Raw genomic sequence first — 20,606 nt, 5'->3', positions numbered from 1 at the left:
ATGATTGATTGAAAGAAATTGAGTAAAAATCCCCAAAGTATCTCTATGGCAGGTAAGGAGGTTTGAATTCTGGCAGATGGTGCTATAAAGGTTGGCAGGACCTAAAATATAGGAGTGCCTGTATTATGCTTATAAATGGCTGCACCTTCCCACATGAGGATAAAGCCTATCTAGTTTTAAAAATTGTTTAGGGTATATAGCAAAGACCCATGAAGGTCATGAATATTGTTTGTAAATGTTGACTAACATATATGACACAGTTAACTGCAATTGAGTTCACAAAACCCCCCTTTTAATTTGAAACTGCCCAGGGAAATCCGCAACCAAGAAATGGCAGATCTAAGGCAACTTCCCTACCTAACACTTTTGCATGTAAATATATAACTGAGCACTCAGTAAATGATATACCTCTGTGTGTGTTTTGAACAGGGTTTCAAAGAACCCAGGAAATACATCGCTGCACAAGGTAATTTCTCTGAGAGTCCAACATTCTTTTTGAAAAATTGTTTTATAGCACTTTTAAGAAGATATTTCTTACCAGTTTTTATTTGTTTACCCCCTAGGTCCCAGGGATGAAACTGTTGATGATTTCTGGAGGATGATCTGGGAACAGAAAGCCACGGTTATTGTCATGGTCACTCGATGTGAAGAAGGGAACAAGGTAAGGACCCAGAAGGTTCATACGGTGAAGGTCCAGGACTCACAGGGTGGAGGCTGGGTGTTAGGAAAAGACAGTGTTGAATTGCATTTTGAAAAGTCACATATGTACGTGTTTGATGACAAAACAGACCATTCTCTATTTGAATCAGTATAACACTTGATTTAAAATTTCATGCGTGTAGAAAAATTAAATATGCACATAGATAAATACTTGTATATAAGTATAAAATTTAAATGTTTCTGCTTCATTGCTGGACTCGTATGTGATTCCTAGTTTGCTGCAGTATTATTTTAAGTTCAGCACACTTCTGTGGGCTAATTTCACAAGAACTTGTTAATACTTGAAACACACAGACCTTGGGCAGATAGATGAAAATTCATGTACTGTGACTTTAGGAAGCGTGAAAGCCTCCCCACCCCCTGAAATTAACCACACACGACCACATCGTTTCTGCTGAGCGCCGAGCACAGCCCCATTTTATATGCAGCTAAGCCTGGGAAGATCTTCCTTCTTCTAATGGGTCGTAAGAGGGAAATACTTCAGAGCACTTAATGGGAAATGAAATACTTTCCAAGCATCACAGTTTACAGGAGACTATTAAAATATCTTGAGACTTTCAAGGAATACATTTTTGTTTCTTTTGTTTTACAAAGAATGTTTAATAAACAAATCCATTCACATAAAAAACTGGAATCATTAATGATTTTTTAAAATATAGAACAAGTGTGCATTATACTGGCCGTTGATGGAAGAGGGCAGCCGGGTTTTTGGAGATGTGATTGTAGAGATCAATGAGCACAAAAGATGCCCGGATTACATCATTCAGAAGTTGACCATCGCAAATGTGAGTTTGCTTTATGACATAATTTTAATTTTCATACCGTTTGTCTAAAAATATAATTATGGAATATTAAATGTGAGACATTGAAATATATCTGGACTTTTTTTTTTTTTAATGAACTGCAGGAGGAAGAGTTGGGTTAGAACAATAATACAAGCCAACAGGGTCAAGTTAAGTCACTAGTGAAAATAGTGTTTGTCCACATCACATCAAAAGTGTTTATAATGCTGTGACCCTTGAAGTATAAAGAGCTCATCAATTGTGTTAAATGAATGACTGAATTACTGAATGAGTGATAAAATGGTGCCTTGTCTCAATGGGTTTATTACCATTATGGAAAATATATACAAATGGAACAGAGACTACTGTAAGAAGTCTAAAGTTCTAACTCTGTAGGTGAGATAAAATGTTTAGTTCCAAAAAGAAAATTGTCAGTGTGGCCTTAAATAATAGTTAAAATGGTGATCTTCCCATATATTATATGATTCTGCTCATATGAAAAGTCTAGAATAGTCAAATTGATAGAGACAGAAAGTTGCTTAGTGATTGCTTGGGACTGAGGTGGGTGGAGCAGGAATAGAGGTGACTGCTAATCTGTATGGGTTTCTTTTGGGGGGTCATGAAATGCCCTATAATTAGACAGTGGTGATGATTTACATCTGTGAATATAATGAAAACATTTACACTTTAAAGAAATGTGAAAATATCTTATTAAAGATGTTAAAAAAATGGAAGTCTTTATAGATAAGGGTGAAATTTTCTCTGAATTCCACTTATTGGATGTTTTCTCAGTAATCTAAATTGTATTTCCATATGATCCAGATACATTTTGTGAAAGAAAAAAATACCAGTTGCCTATTTCTCCCAAGGCCTTCTAAGGCCCTGTGGCATCACTAACAACTATGCCCTGGGCTTCCCTGGTGGCGCAGTGGTTGAGAATCCGCCTGCCGATGCAGGAGACACGGGTTCGTGTCCTGGTCCGGGAAGATCCCACATGCCGCGGAGCAACTAAGCCTGTGAGCCATGGCCGCTAGGCCTGCGCGTCCGGAGCCTGTGCTCCACAACGGGAGAGGCCACAACAGTGAGAGGCCCGCATACCGCAAAAAAAAAAAAAAAAAAAAACAAAAAAAACAAATAAAAAACAACTATGCCCTTGGAAGGCTGTGGAACAATCCCACCAGTGGTTCATAGCCAAAGACATGATGCACTAAAGCCAGGAATGTAGAGGCCAATACCATTCTGGTTATGTTGGTTAGTCTGACATTACTATTCTTCATTAACTCAGTTATTTCTTATCTGAAAATTAAAACCAACCCAGTTTGTTTGTTTGTTTCTTCTATTATCTAAATGTAGGTAGTTCTTCTTCATATTTGGTCAGCAAATTATGAATTATGCATCTTCTAGGGCTTACCTTGAAACTAGGAGAAACATGAGCTGTAATCTGGAGCTGACTTTCCTCAGTTCTCTCTCTACAGTCGCGCTGACACTTCTAGTACGAGAAGTATAGCATTAATCAAATAATTAATCAGACTTTCTTCATATGACAGTAGTCCTGTTTGTCTTCCTACCAAGCAGAAGTATTTCAAACAGCTGTGAGAATGGCTTTTACTTTGTATCTTTTCACACCCACCCACCAATCCCCTTGTTTTCTGTGTTTTTATTTTGTTTGTTTGTTTTTGGCTTGGCAGCATGAAAGTTCCTAGTGGCTTCAGCTACACTTAACCATATGTTACTTACCGTCCTGGTAAGTAATTGCTTACTGGTTGGGGCATGCCAGTCCTGCATGATGTCTCAACTCCTAGTTATTCATTGGAAAGGAAAACGTAATCATGAATGAAAAAGAACTTGCACGAGGAGTTTTTTGTACTGTTCCTCCCTTCCACTTACTTATGTCCCATAGTTTGCTTTGAGAAAAAAATCATCTAAAAAAAATATTATCCCCTGGCTAGAGAAAAGAAAAAGCAACTGGGAGAGAAGTGACCCACATTCAGTTCACCAGCTGGCCAGACCATGGGGTCCCCGAAGACCCTCACCTGCTCCTCAAGCTGCGCCGGAGAGTGAACGCTTTCAGCAACTTCTTCAGTGGCCCCATCGTGGTGCACTGCAGGTAAATAAAGACCTCCACCTAAAGCACCAGGGCTGTTCAAATTTTCACTCCTTGGGGTGTTAGGACCACCCTCCCCTTGGGCAGTTGCTACTATGAGAAACAATCTATGAGGAGAAACTGACATTGTTTTCCCTGCTTCCCCCTTGCTGGCTTTTCCATTCATTTTCCTGCCATGATCGATCATACCTTCAACCTTTTCATTTGTTTTGTCAGTGCTGGTGTTGGGCGCACAGGCACCTATATTGGAATTGACGCCATGTTAGAAGGCCTGGAGGCAGAGAGCAAGGTGGATGTCTATGGCTATGTTGTCAAGCTAAGGAGACAGAGGTGCCTGATGGTCCAGGTGGAGGTATGTTCCAGGTTACAGTCACTATCCTCACTTTTGCCTTTTGGCTTAGATCTTTTTCTGGTGGGAGTAGTGATCTTAAAGGAAATCCAAATTCTTCTCAACCTCGAACAGTGGGTGAAAATTGTTTTCTTTTAATTTCCTGAAAACTAAAGCACCAATTGCAGTTAGAAGCATTTCGCATTAGTGGCTGAGAGTACTGTGGAAGGAGGATGACTATAAAATGTATTTAAAAAAATAATGAAATAGCACTTACACATATCAGATTGGGAAAAACTGTAAAATGCCAAAACGCAGTTTGGCAGCATCTCATAAAATTAAAACTGGGTAGACAAGAATAGGATGGTACAGTGGTTAAGAGCCTGGTTTGGGGAACTAGATGTAGTAGTTTCAAATCTTGTTTGTTATTCTTAATACTGTACAGCATTTTTCCAGTGTTTAATGTTCCTGTGTCAGTTAAGTCATATGTAAAATGGAGATAATGATAGTATTTACCTTACAGAGTTAAGACACAAAGGGTAACCCAAGTAAGCACTTAGACAAGTCCCTGGAAGATGCATGTAGTCAGTAATTGTATGTGATGGTTATTATCAAAATTGTCTGCATTTGACCCAGCAATTCTACATGTATGTATATAACGGAGAGAAGCATTTGCAAATGTGTGCAACTAGAAACATGTTCAAGAATGTTCATTGTGTTCCGCATTGTTAGAATAACAAAAAAATGGAAAACCTTAAATATATATCGATATGGGAATGAGCAAACAGAATGTGGACATATGGACCCTTTGTAAACACATGCTCTGCTGTGATTGACAGGAATAATCTAGGTCTGCAGCTCTCTGTGTAGGTAGATGCTCAGAGGAAAACAATGGGTGAATATAGTCACCAGACGAAATGTATACAATTCAATTTATGTCATTGTTAAGAAAGGACACAAAAATGTACAATGTTATAAATACATAGATATTAGTGTATAAGTATAAAAACAGATCATACATGAGAAAAAAAAAGAAATTATTTCCTGTGGAAAAACACAATGGAGTCGAAGGATACTACAGGCAAACTCAGGGGACTAGAGGTGGTGTTAAAGAGCCTTGAATTTTATCAGAAATATGTCATTTATTTAAAAATGGTGGATTCAAATATGATAAAAGGTTAGGAGTTGTTAAATATGGGTTTGGCCTATTGTGCTTTTGAGAATAATTTTCTCTCTTAAAAGGTTCTAGGAAACTCTTTTAAAAAATGTGTTCTATGGAATATCAACCTGCTTTTTTCTTTCTCAGATATAATGTGAAACTTATGATAGTTTTATACATTCGTAATTTGACTTACTGACTCAATACTAGTCACAGAGGGAAGTAAAAGATAATGTTTTTTAACTGTTAGGAATGAGATATAAGTTATGCCCTACCTTGTAGATGCCTCATCTATTTACCAAGCTTTTTTTTTTTTTTTCTGGAAAAAAAATCTGCGATGGAATTTGCTTATCTCCCAGAGAACCATGAGAGCTAACTTCCAGATTATTTAAATGTTACAGATATCAGTTTTCTTCTCCATACACTGTCTCCATATGAGCAAAATTATGGGAATGTAGAATTTATTTAAATGTGATTTATAGGACTTGAGTTATCAATTAATTATCTATATTCTTCCTTAAAATTGTAGGCACAGTACATCTTGATCCACCAGGCCTTGGTGGAATACAATCAGTTTGGGGAAACAGAAGTGAGCTTGTCTGAGTTACACCCATATCTGTCTAACATGAAGAAAAGAGATCCACCCAGTGAGCCTTCCCCATTGGAGGCTGAATTCCAGGTAACAATAGTGATAACAAGAGCACCATTACAGATAACTTGAACCTCTGTCTCTTTTCCAGCGCTGTCCTATGCACTTGACACAGTTCTTGTATTTGGGCTTTGCCATGAAATGGAGCACAGATGAGAGAACTAAGACGCACAGAGTTTAAGAGGAATGCCTGAAAGCACACAGCTATTCCACAGGAAACTTGTTTAAACCAAGAAATCTGATTCTACAGCCAACATTTTAACCATTCTTCATTAAGCTGGTATAAAATAAAGTGTCAAAATAATAGTATATGGCCACAAAATTGGCCCACCAAAGGCAATGTAGCATCTCACCTTGAAAAACTACATCTGGTTTTGGTTTGTAAAGGAAATAGTTAGAGGAGTTTATGACTACTTAGGAACATGAACTGGCTGGAGCTGGTAGACAGAAAGTAAAGGATAAATATGGGTGTCCGAACCTATTTATCAGGCAGTTACTCTGAAAACTAACCTAGGATGTAGCTCACTGTGATTTCAGAGAGTTGGCATAGCTATCTCCAAATTGCTCAGTTGTCAAAAAAATGTTTTGTAGCTTTTCTCCTTCACTTATGATTTTCAGTTTATCGAATCTTTCCATAAACTACCAAACTGGTCAATTCAGAGAGTTTCACCACAAGACCGGGAACGTGCTTTTAATCGGATGCAGAATCGTTTAATGTTTTGGATCAGAGTGGGGCTGGGGTGGGAGTGGATCTTGAGATAATCACCATGATGGAAAAGCTAGTAGGCTACCGGCATGGTCTTCGGTAGAGGGGTGTTTTCTTATTCTTGCTCCTTTAGCTGATAAGTTGACCCCCTTTAATACACTAACTCCACTATACTGCACATAGACAGACACTGTTTAAAACACTTATACATTTAATTTAAACATTCATATGTAAGGTCACTTAAAAAAAAAAGGGTAAATTCTTTGGCTGAACAAATATGATTGAGTCTGTGCTCTGTACTGAGTACAATTCTAGGTACAAGAATCAAAGTGATTTGTATGTAGACATGGGGAGTGGGTGTGATCCAGACAGGTAGTGACCACAGCTCTCATAGAAACAGTGAAATTATTCCATCTAAGCGGAAAGGGAGACAGAAAATGAGCGTAGAGATGGAGGTTGGTTGGTAGATTAGTGACAGGAAGTTGAGGCAGTTCTTGTCTAATTGCCTTAATTTTCTCAAGAGAATACGAAGTAAGATCATTAGCTGGGAGTTTAGGAGGACAGAAGTGAGTAGGGCAAAGAAGGGCTTGTGCCTGAGAAAGAGAAAAGCATATGAAATAGTTCTATCAAAGTAGGAAAGCAATCTCCCAGGCAAAGGTGGTAGGGGTGCCAGAATTACCGTTGGATCATTTGAAATTTATGGTCATGAAATTAAAGAAAGCCCATCAGTTTTTTGTTTTGTTTTGTTTTGTTTTTGTTTCCTACAGTAACATTGGGGTTACAGCTGTGTATAGTTGGGTTAAACCCATCTAGAATTTTTAAAAGTGAATAATTGCAAGTTGGGAGGCAAAGGCACTAAGGGTGTTTGCAAATGAATGATATAGTGTGGACAATAAGGAGCGTATTGGCCACAGAAAGACATGAGGGGAAAAGAGAAAGGAGTAAAAGCAATATGAAAAAGGTTTTGATAGGATTGCTGATTGCTGGATTGGAGGTACTAGAATAAAGGACTAGGAAGAATAGAGGTAATTTTCCATAGGAAGGATGAAGTCATAATTTTTAAAGTGATGCAATCTTTGGAATGAAACCTACCTACAAAAGTGGAGTGGGGAATGTGGATGGCTGAAGAGAGGAGGAATATTATAGGAGGTGAAGAGGCTAAGAAATGAAGAGGCTGGAGTGTGATTTGAAACAAGGTTCCATATTTAGTTTGAAAGAAGGCACCATAGTTTTCGAGACATTTATATATAATACATATTCACACATACCTATATATACACACACATATATGTGTATAATGTGTGTGTGTAATCTTCCTGAACTTTGTATGATGAACTCTCTCAGGTTAGGTTATTCATCCACTTGAAAAATATTTATTGAAGTTATTTATTGGGAAGAAAAGGCTGCAGGCAGGGAGATCTTCCAGTAGATATTGACCTGTAAACAGCTATCTAAAGGGCGAGTAGAGGTTAGCAGAGTGAGAAAAAGGGACAAGGATAGTCCAGGCAGAAAACACACCTGAGAATCTGCTAAGAGTTAAAGGACAGCTTAGCCCCTTCCAAGGCTGGGGGAAGTAGGTTTGGCTGCAGTGCAGAGGGTCCCAGCAGGAGGTGAGGCTGCAGAGACAGTCCAGGGCATCTCCCGACAGGCTTTCCGTGCTGTACGGATGCTGAATCCTTCTTAACAAAGATGGGAAGCTGCCAAAAACCTGCGGGGGGGGACCTGCTCTGTTTTGTGTTTTAGAAGGATTAGAGCAAGTGAGATTGAGGATAAAGAGGCCAGTGAAAAAACTGCGGATGTTTTCAAGTGAGAAATGAAAGCAGATTGGACTAAGTAGGAAGAGAGAAAAGCAGGATTTGAGAGCTCCACCCGGAGAAACGATAGGTCTTGCCGACTGATTAGCTACCGCGAGGGAGAGGGAAAGAGTCTGGAGGGCTTAAAGAAATGAGGTATTGATTATGTGAAGCTTGAGCCTAGTCTTCGGCAAATGCTTCATCTGGAGAATTTACTTGGGATCATTTAAAATAATTTACCATTGTTTTTACAATATGGGGAATTATCAACATCTATGCGGTGCTTTCAACTTATACAAGAATAAACCATACTCTTTTGCTATACAGCACCTCTTAACCGGGAAACATATTCTGTTATATAATAGTACATGTTCAAATTCGCCATGTCAAAGTACTTAATACCTGAGCAATTATAAAGAAAAATTCAGAGGCAAACTTAAAGATTGTGCCCTTAGGGAACGTATGCAAATTTCACAAAACCTGGTGAAATTCTTTTCTTTAGGGACTTAAGCTACAATAATAAACTAAGCCAATACATACATTTTTAAAGGAGTTTTCCTTTTTTTTTCCCCTCAGAGACTTCCTTCATATAGGAGCTGGAGGACACAGCACATTGGGAATCAAGAAGAAAATAAGAGTAAAAACAGGAATTCTAACGTCATTCCATGTATGTACCTTATTTTATTTTTTGTATCAGATCAAGTGAAGCTCTCTTTTGAATTTGTTTAATGTGAGACACACACACAAACCATTTGGAAGCAAGTTTTCAACATTTGCTTGACAGTAGAGAATAGTTATAGGCTATTTGAATTTTAGCTGTAGCAAGTACATTGAACCCCAAACATTTACAATGGACTTTGGAGGACAGACGATATTCCATGTTTTCTTTGTACCAATTAGTTCAGAAATGGGTTTTCAGAAAGACATAACCTCTGAAGCTGGGGGGAAGAAAAGCCAAGTCCTCTTTACCAGTTTTCTTTCATCTTCAGTTTATTGCAGTTATTTAGTACAGGGTAATTGCCAAATAGCAAAATTACATCCTTTTGTTCCCTTTATGTTTTCTGTTTATCCCTTCCTTACACCAAGGAGGTTAAAACTAGATGGGAAATATACTAAAAATCATCAAATATAACAGATCAAAATAAGCATCATTTTCAAGACTTGAATTTTGCTACTTAAATACATTGATAGGACCACACCTGGTACGACTATAATTTTATTCAGTTGCCTACACTAAAACTAGCACGGAGAAAGTATAACCCAAAGTAATAAGCTGGACAGCAAATAAATCAGATCAATGCATGGCTGGCCTAGTTAATTACTGAAGAGGTCCTTATGAATATAGTTTAAAATATGGAATTGATGGTGACGTAGCTAATCAGATCATTTGCTCAGGTTATTATAAATGAAAGAAATTGAGAAACAGTGAGAAATTATGGACTACATACTTTTCTTGTTGAAATAATTATCTGAGATACCCATTTAATTAAGATTGTTAATTGAATGTTAATATGATATAATTGAGAAATTCGGTTTTTACTTAAGCTATGTATTTTATTGACATATATGTATGTTTAAAACTTTTATCTATCAGAATGATGATATTCCATGGAAAACTAAAGTATATATATCAAAGATTGCATAATCGTATGGAACATTATGACACAGAGTTATGGTCCATATTTTTTCCTGGAACTTTCTTGGGATCTTTTTTCTACTAGGCTTTAAAAAACTAATTTGTTAATCGATAAAAATGGAGCAGGATCTCATTCCTTGTAGATCAATACATGTACATCACGTAATCCGTCACTTCTAAGTGACTTTCTAATTTCCACATGACGGTCAAGCAGAGATGAGGCCTTTAAAGGAAGACTGACTGCTACTTTGTTTTGCGTAGATGACTTTAACAGAGTAACACTTCAACATGAACTGGAGATGAGCAAGGACAGTGAACCCGTCTCAGATGAGTCCTCCGATGACGACAGTGACTCAGAGGGGACGAGCAAGTACATCAATGCTTCCTTTGTAATGGTAGGTCCTTATGCTTCCAAAACCCAAGGTCCGACTCTAAAAAGATATGTTATTATGGCCATGCATTAAGTGATTCTGTAAAAGAACGATGAGCTTGACCATAACTATGTATTGATTGACATGAGAGTTTCCACTTTTTTTTTTTTTTTTTTTTTTTTTTTTTTTTTTTTGCGGTATGCGGGCCTCTCACTGTTGTGGCATCTCCCGTTGCGGAGCACAGGCTCCGGACGCACAGGCTCAGCGGCCATGGCTCACGGGCTTAGTTGCTCCGCGGCATGTGGGATCTTCCCGGACCAGGGCACGAACCTGTGTCTCCTGCATCGGCAGGCGGATTCTCAACCACTGCGCCACCAGGGAAGCCCGAGTTTCCACTTTTAATGTTGTATCTTAACTTACTGCGACGCTCAGATGTTAAAACCTAATGCGTCGATACAAAACACGACAATGTTATTAGTTACAGTTTATGACAAATATGACTATAATATAATTTGAAAAATAATGACATTTCAGCAAAAGCAAGTATTTGAAAGTGTTTATACTTACCCATATACCCAAATTGTAAGCAAACCCAAGTTTGCATATTTGTATAGTTAAAGACTTTTCATTCCGATTTTCTGAATATTTAAATGAGTCTGTGTCACATACCTTTTTTTTGATACACTGAGAATTCAAACAAGGAACTTTTAGTAATTCAGTAAATACTTTTTGCATGTACACTAAGTTGAATTTATTTCTTTTCCCAGTTACCTTAAAATATTGATATGTATTCATAGAATATTAATTATAAGATAGCAGAAGAATATATAAACATAAATTAGAGACATGAAGATAACTTGAAATGCTTATGCTTTTTTTTCTTTTTACCATCACATTAAGCTTTGCAGTGGAAAAAAATGGTATTTTTGGAAGGAAAAATAGTTAGTTTTCTAAAATAATATCATCTAAACTTGATTTCACACTATTAGCCAGGTATTATCATTAACTAAGTAAATATCTTATATATACATATCACATTGTTTTTTGGACCTAAGAATCTTTTTTTTTTTTTTCACTCTTTAAAAATTAAACTAGGGCTTCCCTGGTGGTGCAGTGGTTGAGAGTCCGCCTGCCGATGTAGGGGACATGGGTTCGTGCCCTGGTCCGGGAAGATCCCACATGACGCGGAGCAGCTAAAAAAAAAAAAAAAAAATAAAGTATAGCTGCTTTACCATGTCATGTTAATTTCTGCTGTACAGCAAAGTGATTCAGATATATATATATATATATATATATATATATATATATATATATATATATATATATAAAATCTTTTTTTATATGCTTTCCACTATGGTTTATCACAGGATTGGACCTAAGCATCTTAATATTAGGTAACAGCATTGATACCAAATTAAGTGACTGTACTTTCAAACGGTTATTTTAAGCATCCACTGTTCGCTCGCTCTCCAGCACTAGTAAGTAAGTCTCACCTTTATTTCTTTTAAAGAGTTATTGGAAACCTGAAATGATGATTGCAGCTCAGGGACCACTGAAAGAGACCATTGGTGACTTTTGGCAAATGATATTCCAAAGAAAAGTCAAGGTGATTGTTATGCTGACAGAGCTAAAGAATGGAGACCAGGTTTGTACTTTTAAGAAGCTTTTAAGTCTTTCTGTCCTAAACTCTGATTCTTCATTCTTGGGTCACTTACTGGATCGCTACACCTGAGTCCTTTTCATGCCTCTGTCACACAATTCCACTTGCTCATTCTCTCCGTCTTCCACCCGAGCGCTGCCCTGCAAAGTTTCGCATACGGGTTCTGACCGTCTCTCCTGTCTGCCCCTGACCAGCCCTGCTTACTGCTCGTGGGTCACGTAATGCGCAGCGGTTCCAGTGCCACGCTCTGCTAAAAACAACAAACAGTCACATTTTCCTTTTTTTTTTTTCAGGGTAGAAACCAAACTCCTCAGTCTGATATTTATGACCCTCAATAATCGGGCCCTATGTATCTTTCCATTTGCCTCATATTTTTATGTTTTCCATACTTTCCACCCTGGACAAGTAGATTTGCTGGCTGAATCTTAACACATCATTTGTGTTCTCATCATTGACTTGGTTTTCTGACATTCCATGTATCTAAATGTGCCCTCTCTTCCCATTTTGATCCCGTTCTTCTAGAACGATAAAACTCCAGAAAATTTATCTAAATCCTGTCTTCTTTATGTCCATGTAATATTTATCGTCATAAAAGTCTATAGTTGGAGGTGAACCTGAGATCTAATTTGATCTTCTGCCTAATGCCTGTTACATGTATTTGAGCCTTTCCTAATACCTCAAGTTATCAAAATTTACCTGGCAGTACATCTTAGTTTTAGCACCTAACACATTATCTGACATATATTAAAGCTTATTAAAGCTTATTTAATAAATATTCTCATAAGTATGCATTATACTGTATGCCTTCTTTATTTCTCTCTCTTTTCCCTATGTACCCTGGTACATAGAAAATAGTTTTTTAAAAAAATCTTTCTGTTTTTTCTTTTTTAAAAAAGAAATCTATGTTCAGATTTTCAACGTGGAATTCTAGCAATCTTTTCTTTCATCTAAACTGGGAAAGTCGGGAAATGGGACGGGAGTGTGGGCAGGAATGCTTATCATGGCCAGCAACTGTGGGACTGTAGTTGGTGGAAAACCATTTGAGGAAGGAGGAAATCCCTTTGGGATCCACCTGCTCTTCAATCTGACCCTTTCCTTGGATATTCAATCAACTGATATAGACAAGATAGAGACAAAGCTCCAAGAGGTGTAACCTCCTTCCCCAAGGACCCCTGGAGGAACAGAGAGACTTAAGTTATTGCAGGGGTCACGACCAACATCAGGTCAATCCATCCATTTTGAAAAGGTGATGGTGAGGGCATGGAAGGAAGGGAAAAACAAATCTGAGGTCTACACCAGGGATGGCAGAGCCGTTCCTGTGGTGTGTCCTGGCCACCTCAGCTATCCCCGGGTTCCCTTGATTTGCACAAGGCAACACCACGTATTTGTTGAATGGATGTCCAACATACTTCAAATAGATTTTAGATCTTTATGATTAAGATTCAATTTTAGAGCACAAGTTGTAATTTCAAATTTAATAGAACAGAGGGAAGAAAAGAGAAAGAGGACAGGGATAGAGCAAAGGCAGAGAGAGGTACTCTGAGTGCATTGAAAAACAAACGGAACCCTTGGTCAGATGATGTTGAATCATGTTCTTTCTTCTCTAGGAAGCCTGTTCTCAGTACTGGGAGGAAGGAAAGCAAACATATGGAGATGTAGAAGTTTATATGAAGGACACCAATAAATCTGGAGCCTATATCATCCGTGCATTTGAACTGAGACATTCTAAGGTATACAAACAATTTCAGGAGTATGTATCTTTGGGGTAATTGATCTGGTTGAAAAACTAGCATAAACCATTCTATGCACACAAAGCAACTCTCTCTATAATGTTCTCAGAATAAAAATTTTAAATGAAAGTAACTGTGAGGAAAACATGGCTATCAACTTATCAGATGGGCTGAGCTTCACTCGAGTTCATGTTCACTTCCCTTCTGGTTTTAGAGGAAAGATCCACGAACTGTGTACCAGTACCAATTTAATAACTGGAATGGGGAAGAACTGCCCGTGGAGCCCAAAGACTTAATCTTAATGATTCAGAATCTCAAACAGAAACTTCCCAAGAAGAATTCCACCGAAGGGAATAAGTTCCACAGGAATGTGCCTCTCCTCATTCACTGCAGGTGGGTGGGATTTGACGGGATGTGCTCTAAAAATCAGCATCCTTTTTGACCTCTCGGTTTGCACCTTCTGTTAAATTCTATTTCTCCTAAGGGATAAAAATGCATGACAGCAGCGGAAGCCTCTGAGGGAGTAGGTCACTCTCTCCCATGTGCTCCCACAGCATAACTATTAGAGAAATACAGTAGAAATAATTATATTTTAGTGCAATGTTGTTAGGCTGTGAACCTGGAATGTCACATGTCCTGAATGAATGAATGAATGGAAGGATGCATGGACAGACAGATGGATGGATGTTGCATTTTATTTCTGCCTAAGTGCATTGAGCCGTGCTATTAGGCATCAGTAAAATCCAAAAGATTGAATGCTTTGCCTCCAATAAACATATCTTAAGATATTTATTAAACTGAAATCTCAATGCTTAGCAGCTTCGATTTGAAACCCATCACCTGACTCTCTAAAAGGACCCCAAAGGCAAAGATTTTAATAATATACATAATAATACTTGATTTGATTAACTTCTGTTATGCAGACCCTTACTTTCATCTGTGACAGATATCCGCCTTAAATAAGAGATATTGAAAGAAGGGTGTGTGGTATAAAATGTTTGCATAAAAAATGGTAAAGTAAATTAGAAATGAAAAAATAGTAAAGTAAAATGAGAAATGTAAATCTAGCAAAGGGCTTTTAGAATTTTTGAGAAACCTTCATTATTATTATTAGAATTGTATACTCTATAATCAGGACCTTAGACAGATATTACTTTTTGGCATTTATTTGAGTTTTCAAAGGTAAAACTTACATGGAAAGAAAAATAAGAAGGGAAGTTTAGGCTTTAAAACTGTATGTGTTTCTTAGGGAATGACTGAATACCTACTATATGTTCCTTTTTATGTATAATAAATAAAGTTCTGCTATTAACATATTCTTTAAATTGAATTTTTATTATAATCTAACATACCTCTCACAGTTTGGTAAGTAATTTGGTTGCCCTCTTTTTTAATTAATAACTTCACTAGGTATCATTTTTCTATTGGTGAAGAAGTGTTAACATTTGTAAAAAGCATTGGAGAGGCAGAAGAGAGGAGAAAAAGCATGTGGTTTAGTAATTTACAAAATATCAGGTCCAGTATTTCTGGATTCATCAGTTTCTAGCCATGCCTTTATCTTCCCTAAATCTCAGTATCCTCATCTATCTGGCAGATATTATGACATCTGTCTTAACAACTTCAGATGTAAATTAAAGTGCATTGTAATCGGTAAAGTACTAATAGAAGAAAGTATATTTTTAAAGCTTACGACAAATATTTTTTAAACTAAAGGACTATTATATTCCCAAATTGAAAAAGTTTGCATGAAACATGCACTTAGCAGAAATGCTTTGCTCTTAAGAGATTGGAATAAAATAATTACAGTAAACATGAAGTGAAGCATGTATTCTTGTCTCTCTCTTTCAATTTTTATTCCAATGTCACTTTCTCCATATAATGTAGAATTTTTTTTTAATCTATTCTTTCTTTTTTAGAGATGGATCTCAGCAAACAGGAATATTTTGTGCTTTGTTAAATCTCTTGGAAAGTGCAGAAACAGAAGAAGTGATAGATGTTTTTCAAGCAGTAAAATCTCTACGCAAAGCTAGGCCGGGCATGGTTCCCACATTTGTAAGTACACATCGTCATTGCTTTTAACATGTTTTGCATTTTTATTTTGACGATTTCTTCTCTCTCCTTCCCTCCCCTCCCCGCTTCTGATCCTCTCCTTTCCATTACTTCTTTTCTATTTACTTTTCTAGTCTTCTCTTTTAAATTCCATTTTACATGATAATTCACATTGAATTATTAGTAGTAGTATAAATAAGAGACCTAATTGGAGTTTGCCAACACTTTGTGGTGGTGGTTCTTGAACAACATTGTTTTAAAAGCTCATGGATTCCCTCAGTTCCCCCACCTTTAATCCTGTACCACTTTGGGTTGCTGTGTAGCAAACCACCCCAAAATTTAGAGACTGAAAAAAATAACATTTATTATAATTCAATAATATGTTTGATCAGCTGAATAGTTCTGCTGATCACATTAGACTTAGCCAACCTGGACCAGGCTCACTGATATGTATGCTGTCGCTGATGTGTCCACTGGGATTTGGCTTGACCTAAAGGACCTTGACTGCCACTAGTCTGGCAGTTGGCTTGCATTTAGCTGTGGCAATAGGGGTGAGTGGATCCCATGTCCCTCCTCATCCAGAAGCCTAGCCTGACACATTCCCATAAAGGCAGCGGGGTTCATAGGGACAGAGTGAGACCCCTTGGAGGCCAGACTTGGGACTGGAACATGCCTTCCTCTGCATTTTATTATCTGAACAAGTCACAAGGCCAGCTCAGGTGTAGGGCCTGGGGTCATAGACTCAACCTTTGTCCAAAGGGCCTGCAAAGTCACCTTGACAAAGAGGTGTGGACACAGAGAGGATAATGAGTGAGCGTTGTCGTAATCAATCTAAGCTGTGTCCCCTGTAAGTGGTAGTGACCACAGATGATGGTCTGGGAATTAGTAACAAAGTAAACTTAACTACTCACTCATACATACGCAGCTTTTACTTATGTATGACCTTGAGCTTGCATGTATTGATGTTAAAAGTATATTGAGTGCCTGCTATGTGTTTTGCCATTAAGAGACTCATTGTTTAGTGTGAGGAAAAGGCAGACATTTATTAAACGATGTAGTAAGTGAAATGACAGAGAAATTATTAGAAGAATATGAATGAGGGTACTGAATTTAATCCAAGGGGATCAGATTGGCTTCCTGAAGCAGGTGACTCCTGATCTGATGCTAAATGATATGTAGGCATGAAACAAGAGGGTGGGCACCCAAAATGGCTTCCTTTGCAAAAGCTTAGGAATGAGACACCCCATACGGCCTGCGAGGGGGCCGAACACCAGTTTGGTGTGGCTACGGGGTAAATTCTGTAGATTGCGCTGCAGTCAGTCCTTTAGAACTGTAAGGAGGGTGAACCATTTAAAGTGTTCTTTTTATGAAAACACATGAGAATTGTTTTCTGATACCCAGGTCTTCCCCAAGTGAATGATTAAGTCTTGCTAATTCTCATCTGATGTAAAAATAATGACATAAACCTCTTTTATGTAATTCCTTCCTTCTTCCCTGTATTAGGAGCAATACCAATTCCTGTATGATGTCATTGCTAGCACCTGCCCTGCCCAGAATGGGCAGGTGAAGAAAGGCAACCAACAAGAAGATAAAATTGAATTTGATAATGAAGTGGACAGAGCGAAGCAGGATGCTAACTGCGTGCGTCCACCTGGCGCCCTGGGTAAGACCCCGGAAGGAAATAAAGAGGATGAAAGCTCCAAACCCGCAAGTGGCCCTGAGGGGCCAGAACATTCTGCCAATGGTCCAGCAAGTCCAGTTTTAACTCAAAGTGCATAGGAAAAGGCAAACATGGGGCAACTCAAAACCTCACATTAAATGTTATTTCTATTTTTCTAAAACTAGAAAGGCAAAATAGATATACAATGGATTAATGAAGTGCATGGACCAATATTTGTGAGACGTTTCTATTTTACAACTGTAGAAAAATATTTAAGAGACAGTTTTGCTGAAGCATTTTGTACAGTCTTATACTCATTTTAAATTTTATCCATCATTCAGCAAAAAACAACTTCTTTGTAGTCTTTGTGTGTGTGTGTGCGTGTGTGTGTGTGTGTGTGTGTGTGTGTGTGAGAGAGAGAGAGAGAGAGAGAGAGAGGCAGACAGGCAGGCAGAAACAAAGAGGAAGAGAAAGAGAGAAAGAGAGAGAGAGAGGATGCTTTCAAGTAAATCTAAATACTCTTGAGAAACTTTGCCTTTTGGGTTTTTTTTTTTTAAGAAACATAACATTTTATATGGAAAATATTAACTTTACTCAAAGGTTGTATTTTTTTAAATCATAAATTGTGTGTGGGCTCTGTGTAAGAATAACATGTACATTTCTAGAATGACCTCAAGATGGCCTCCTTGTTCTACTGAAATATATCTTATAGTTTACTATGTTACTTCTAGAAATAGACATAAAATAGTAGGTGTGTATAGTTACTATAAGAAAGTTAACTAAATTGACATTTGGAAATCTTATATTCCATATGTTAGCATTTAGTACAATATTTCAAGCTTATTTAATCTAATTTAAAATTTCAAGAAAGTCTATCTTGTTATCTTCATATGGTGTTTACGATTTTGCAACATGGATTATTCTCTGTATAATATGTGAAATTCATTGCTTGATACTTTTGACCCAAAATTATATGTTTGTTACAATTGAACTTAAATAAACATCTTTAAACAAATGCAATTTGTATTCAATCCTTAGGACAAAAATGGAGTCATGCAAATGTATTTGTTCTAAATATTTACGTACAAAGCCTAACGTAACTATTTTTATGGAATAAGACATTGATATGAGATATATAATATTGCATATGAATATTTTTCATGGTAAAATTTGTCCTTGCCTTTCACTGAAGAGCATTTACTTTGAATTTCTCAAATGTTTATACTGCTTTTACCAGGAATTGATAACAACAACGAAATTCAATCATTATCTTTTCTTGTACATAAGTGTTCACATGTTCATATATGAATTATGTAAGCAGATATTGAAATATAGGCTTATGCAATTAACATTTGTAGAACAACTCTATAGGTTTTTTTTTTTTTAAAGGTCTGTAGTCTAATAATTGTTTGGGATCTAGAAAAAATTCAAGAAAAGGTAATAAACAAAACTTTTATTGAATTTGCATCAGTTTATTACATTAGTCACACACTGCCTCTAAGTTGGCTTGGTTCTCTACATCTTCACTCTCCTGATTGAGTTTAAATATCTCAACAATACATCATCAATTGTTTTCCATTCAACTCACATTCATCTTGTGTTCCTCCTTCTAATTCTTTTATTATACACACAAAATTAGCAATGTTTTTACATTGTTGTATAGTACCTTGCCGTTAACATATTAAAAGAAGTGAATTTTAGAATGAAGCAATAGTTTCTAATTTACATTGTTTACTTATATCTCTTTACTTACTAATGAAAAAAAGGGGGATTGGGAATCGTGAGCTATGAGCTCCAGAGAGAAAGAAAACTTGCTTTCATTTCTCTCATTACTCGTTCAAACAATGTGCATCTGTTTCTCCAACGGAAACTCGATCAGTCGCCATTTACTAGACAATGTAGTTAAAATTTAGAGTTCTCAAATTCAGTAGACTAGCGTCATATGTGTTTATTTTTTTCTGTGAACTGCTTCAAAATGCAAACAGCAAAAGTTCTAAAGTTTTAAATAAATGCTGGAGAGGGTGTGGAGAAAAGGGAACACTCTTGCACTACTGGTGGGAATGTAAATTGATAGCCACTATGGAGAACAGTGTGGAGGTTCCTTAAAAAACTAGAAATAGAACTAACATATGACCCAGCAATCCCACTACTGGGCATATACCCTGAGAAAACCATAATTCAAAAAGAGTCATGTACCACAATGTTCATTGCAGCTCTATTTACAATAGCCAGGACATGGAAGCAACCTAAGTGTCCATCGACAGATGAATGGATAAAGAAGATGTGGCACATATATACAATGGAATATTACTCAGCCATAAAAAGAAATGAAACTGAGTTATTTGTAATGAGGTGGATAGACCTGGAGTCTGTCATACAGAGTGAAGTAAGTCAGAAGGAGAAAAACAAATACCATATGCTAACACATATATATGGAATCTAAGAAAAAAAAATGTCATGAAGAGATTAGTGGTAGGACGGGAATAAAACACAGACCTACTAGAGCATGGACTTGAGGATATGGGGAGGGGGAAGGATAATATGTGATGAAGTGAGAGAGTGGCAGGGACATATACACACTACCAAATGTAAATTAGATAGCTAGTGGGAAGCAGCCACATAGCACAGGGAGATCACCTCTGTGCTTTGTGACCACCTAGAGGGGTGGAGTAGGGAGGGTGGGAGGGAGGGAGACGCAAGAGGGAAGAGATATGGGAACATATGTATATGTATAACTGATTCTCTTTGTTGTAAAAGAGAAACTAACACACTATTGTAAAACAGTTATACTCCAATAAAGATGTTTAAAAAAAATTTCCATTAGAGAGTGCTTTCTTTTAATAAATCTTTCATGATTATAAAAAAAAAAGTTCTAAAGTTTTAAAAAAAATTTATTTAAATATAGTGGATTTACAATGTTGTGTTAATTTCAGGTGTGTACTGCAAATATATATATTATATATATATATTATATATATGTATCTTTTTCAGATTCTTTTCCCTTATAGGTTATTACAAGATACTGAGTATAGTTCCCTGTGCTATGCAGTAAGTCTTTGTTTATCTATTTTATATAGTGTGTATATGTTAATCCCAAACTCCTCTAATTTATCCCTCTCCCCAACTTTAAAAGTTCTAAATTTTAAATAATCTACAAGTAAAGTTTTTATTTAGAGGTTTCAGCTGCAAATAACATCTTCAAATGTGGATGTTGTGTGTTTTAAATGTGTATTTGCCGCTGGAGTTTATCCTTTTGAGA

At 37.0% G+C, this 20,606-nt stretch overlaps 1 protein-coding gene across 4 annotated transcripts in view; it reads left to right on the top strand.

The window, feature by feature from the left end:
• Window positions 1-18,805, top strand: part of PTPRC (protein tyrosine phosphatase receptor type C) — a 120,216-nt gene extending 101,411 nt beyond the window's left edge. For 3 of the 4 annotated variants that reach the window (XM_067027444.1, XM_067027437.1, XM_067027439.1), the window contains 13 exons: window positions 430-466; window positions 564-661; window positions 1,380-1,505; window positions 3,452-3,609; window positions 3,823-3,958; window positions 5,623-5,772; window positions 8,818-8,908; window positions 10,139-10,272; window positions 11,759-11,893; window positions 13,516-13,638; window positions 13,853-14,031; window positions 15,555-15,690; window positions 17,191-18,364. In XM_067027444.1, coding sequence (XP_066883545.1) covers window positions 430-466; window positions 564-661; window positions 1,380-1,505; window positions 3,452-3,609; window positions 3,823-3,958; window positions 5,623-5,772; window positions 8,818-8,908; window positions 10,139-10,272; window positions 11,759-11,893; window positions 13,516-13,638; window positions 13,853-14,031; window positions 15,555-15,690; window positions 17,191-17,466 — 1,779 coding nt within the window. In that variant the 3' untranslated portion in view covers window positions 17,467-18,364. Of the gene's footprint in view, window positions 1-429; window positions 467-563; window positions 662-1,379; window positions 1,506-3,451; window positions 3,610-3,822; window positions 3,959-5,622; window positions 5,773-8,817; window positions 8,909-10,138; window positions 10,273-11,758; window positions 11,894-13,515; window positions 13,639-13,852; window positions 14,032-15,554; window positions 15,691-17,190 lie in introns of all 4 variants that reach the window. The other variant, XM_067027438.1, reaches the window with a different exon arrangement.
• Window positions 18,806-20,606: the final 1,801 nt, after the last annotated feature.

The sequence above is a fragment of the Kogia breviceps genome, chromosome 1 (assembly GCF_026419965.1).
Source record: "Kogia breviceps isolate mKogBre1 chromosome 1, mKogBre1 haplotype 1, whole genome shotgun sequence".
Taxonomy (NCBI): Eukaryota; Metazoa; Chordata; class Mammalia; order Artiodactyla; family Physeteridae; genus Kogia; species Kogia breviceps.
The sequence above is the reverse complement of the archived record's forward strand: the minus strand, read 5'-3'. Positions and strand labels throughout refer to the sequence as shown.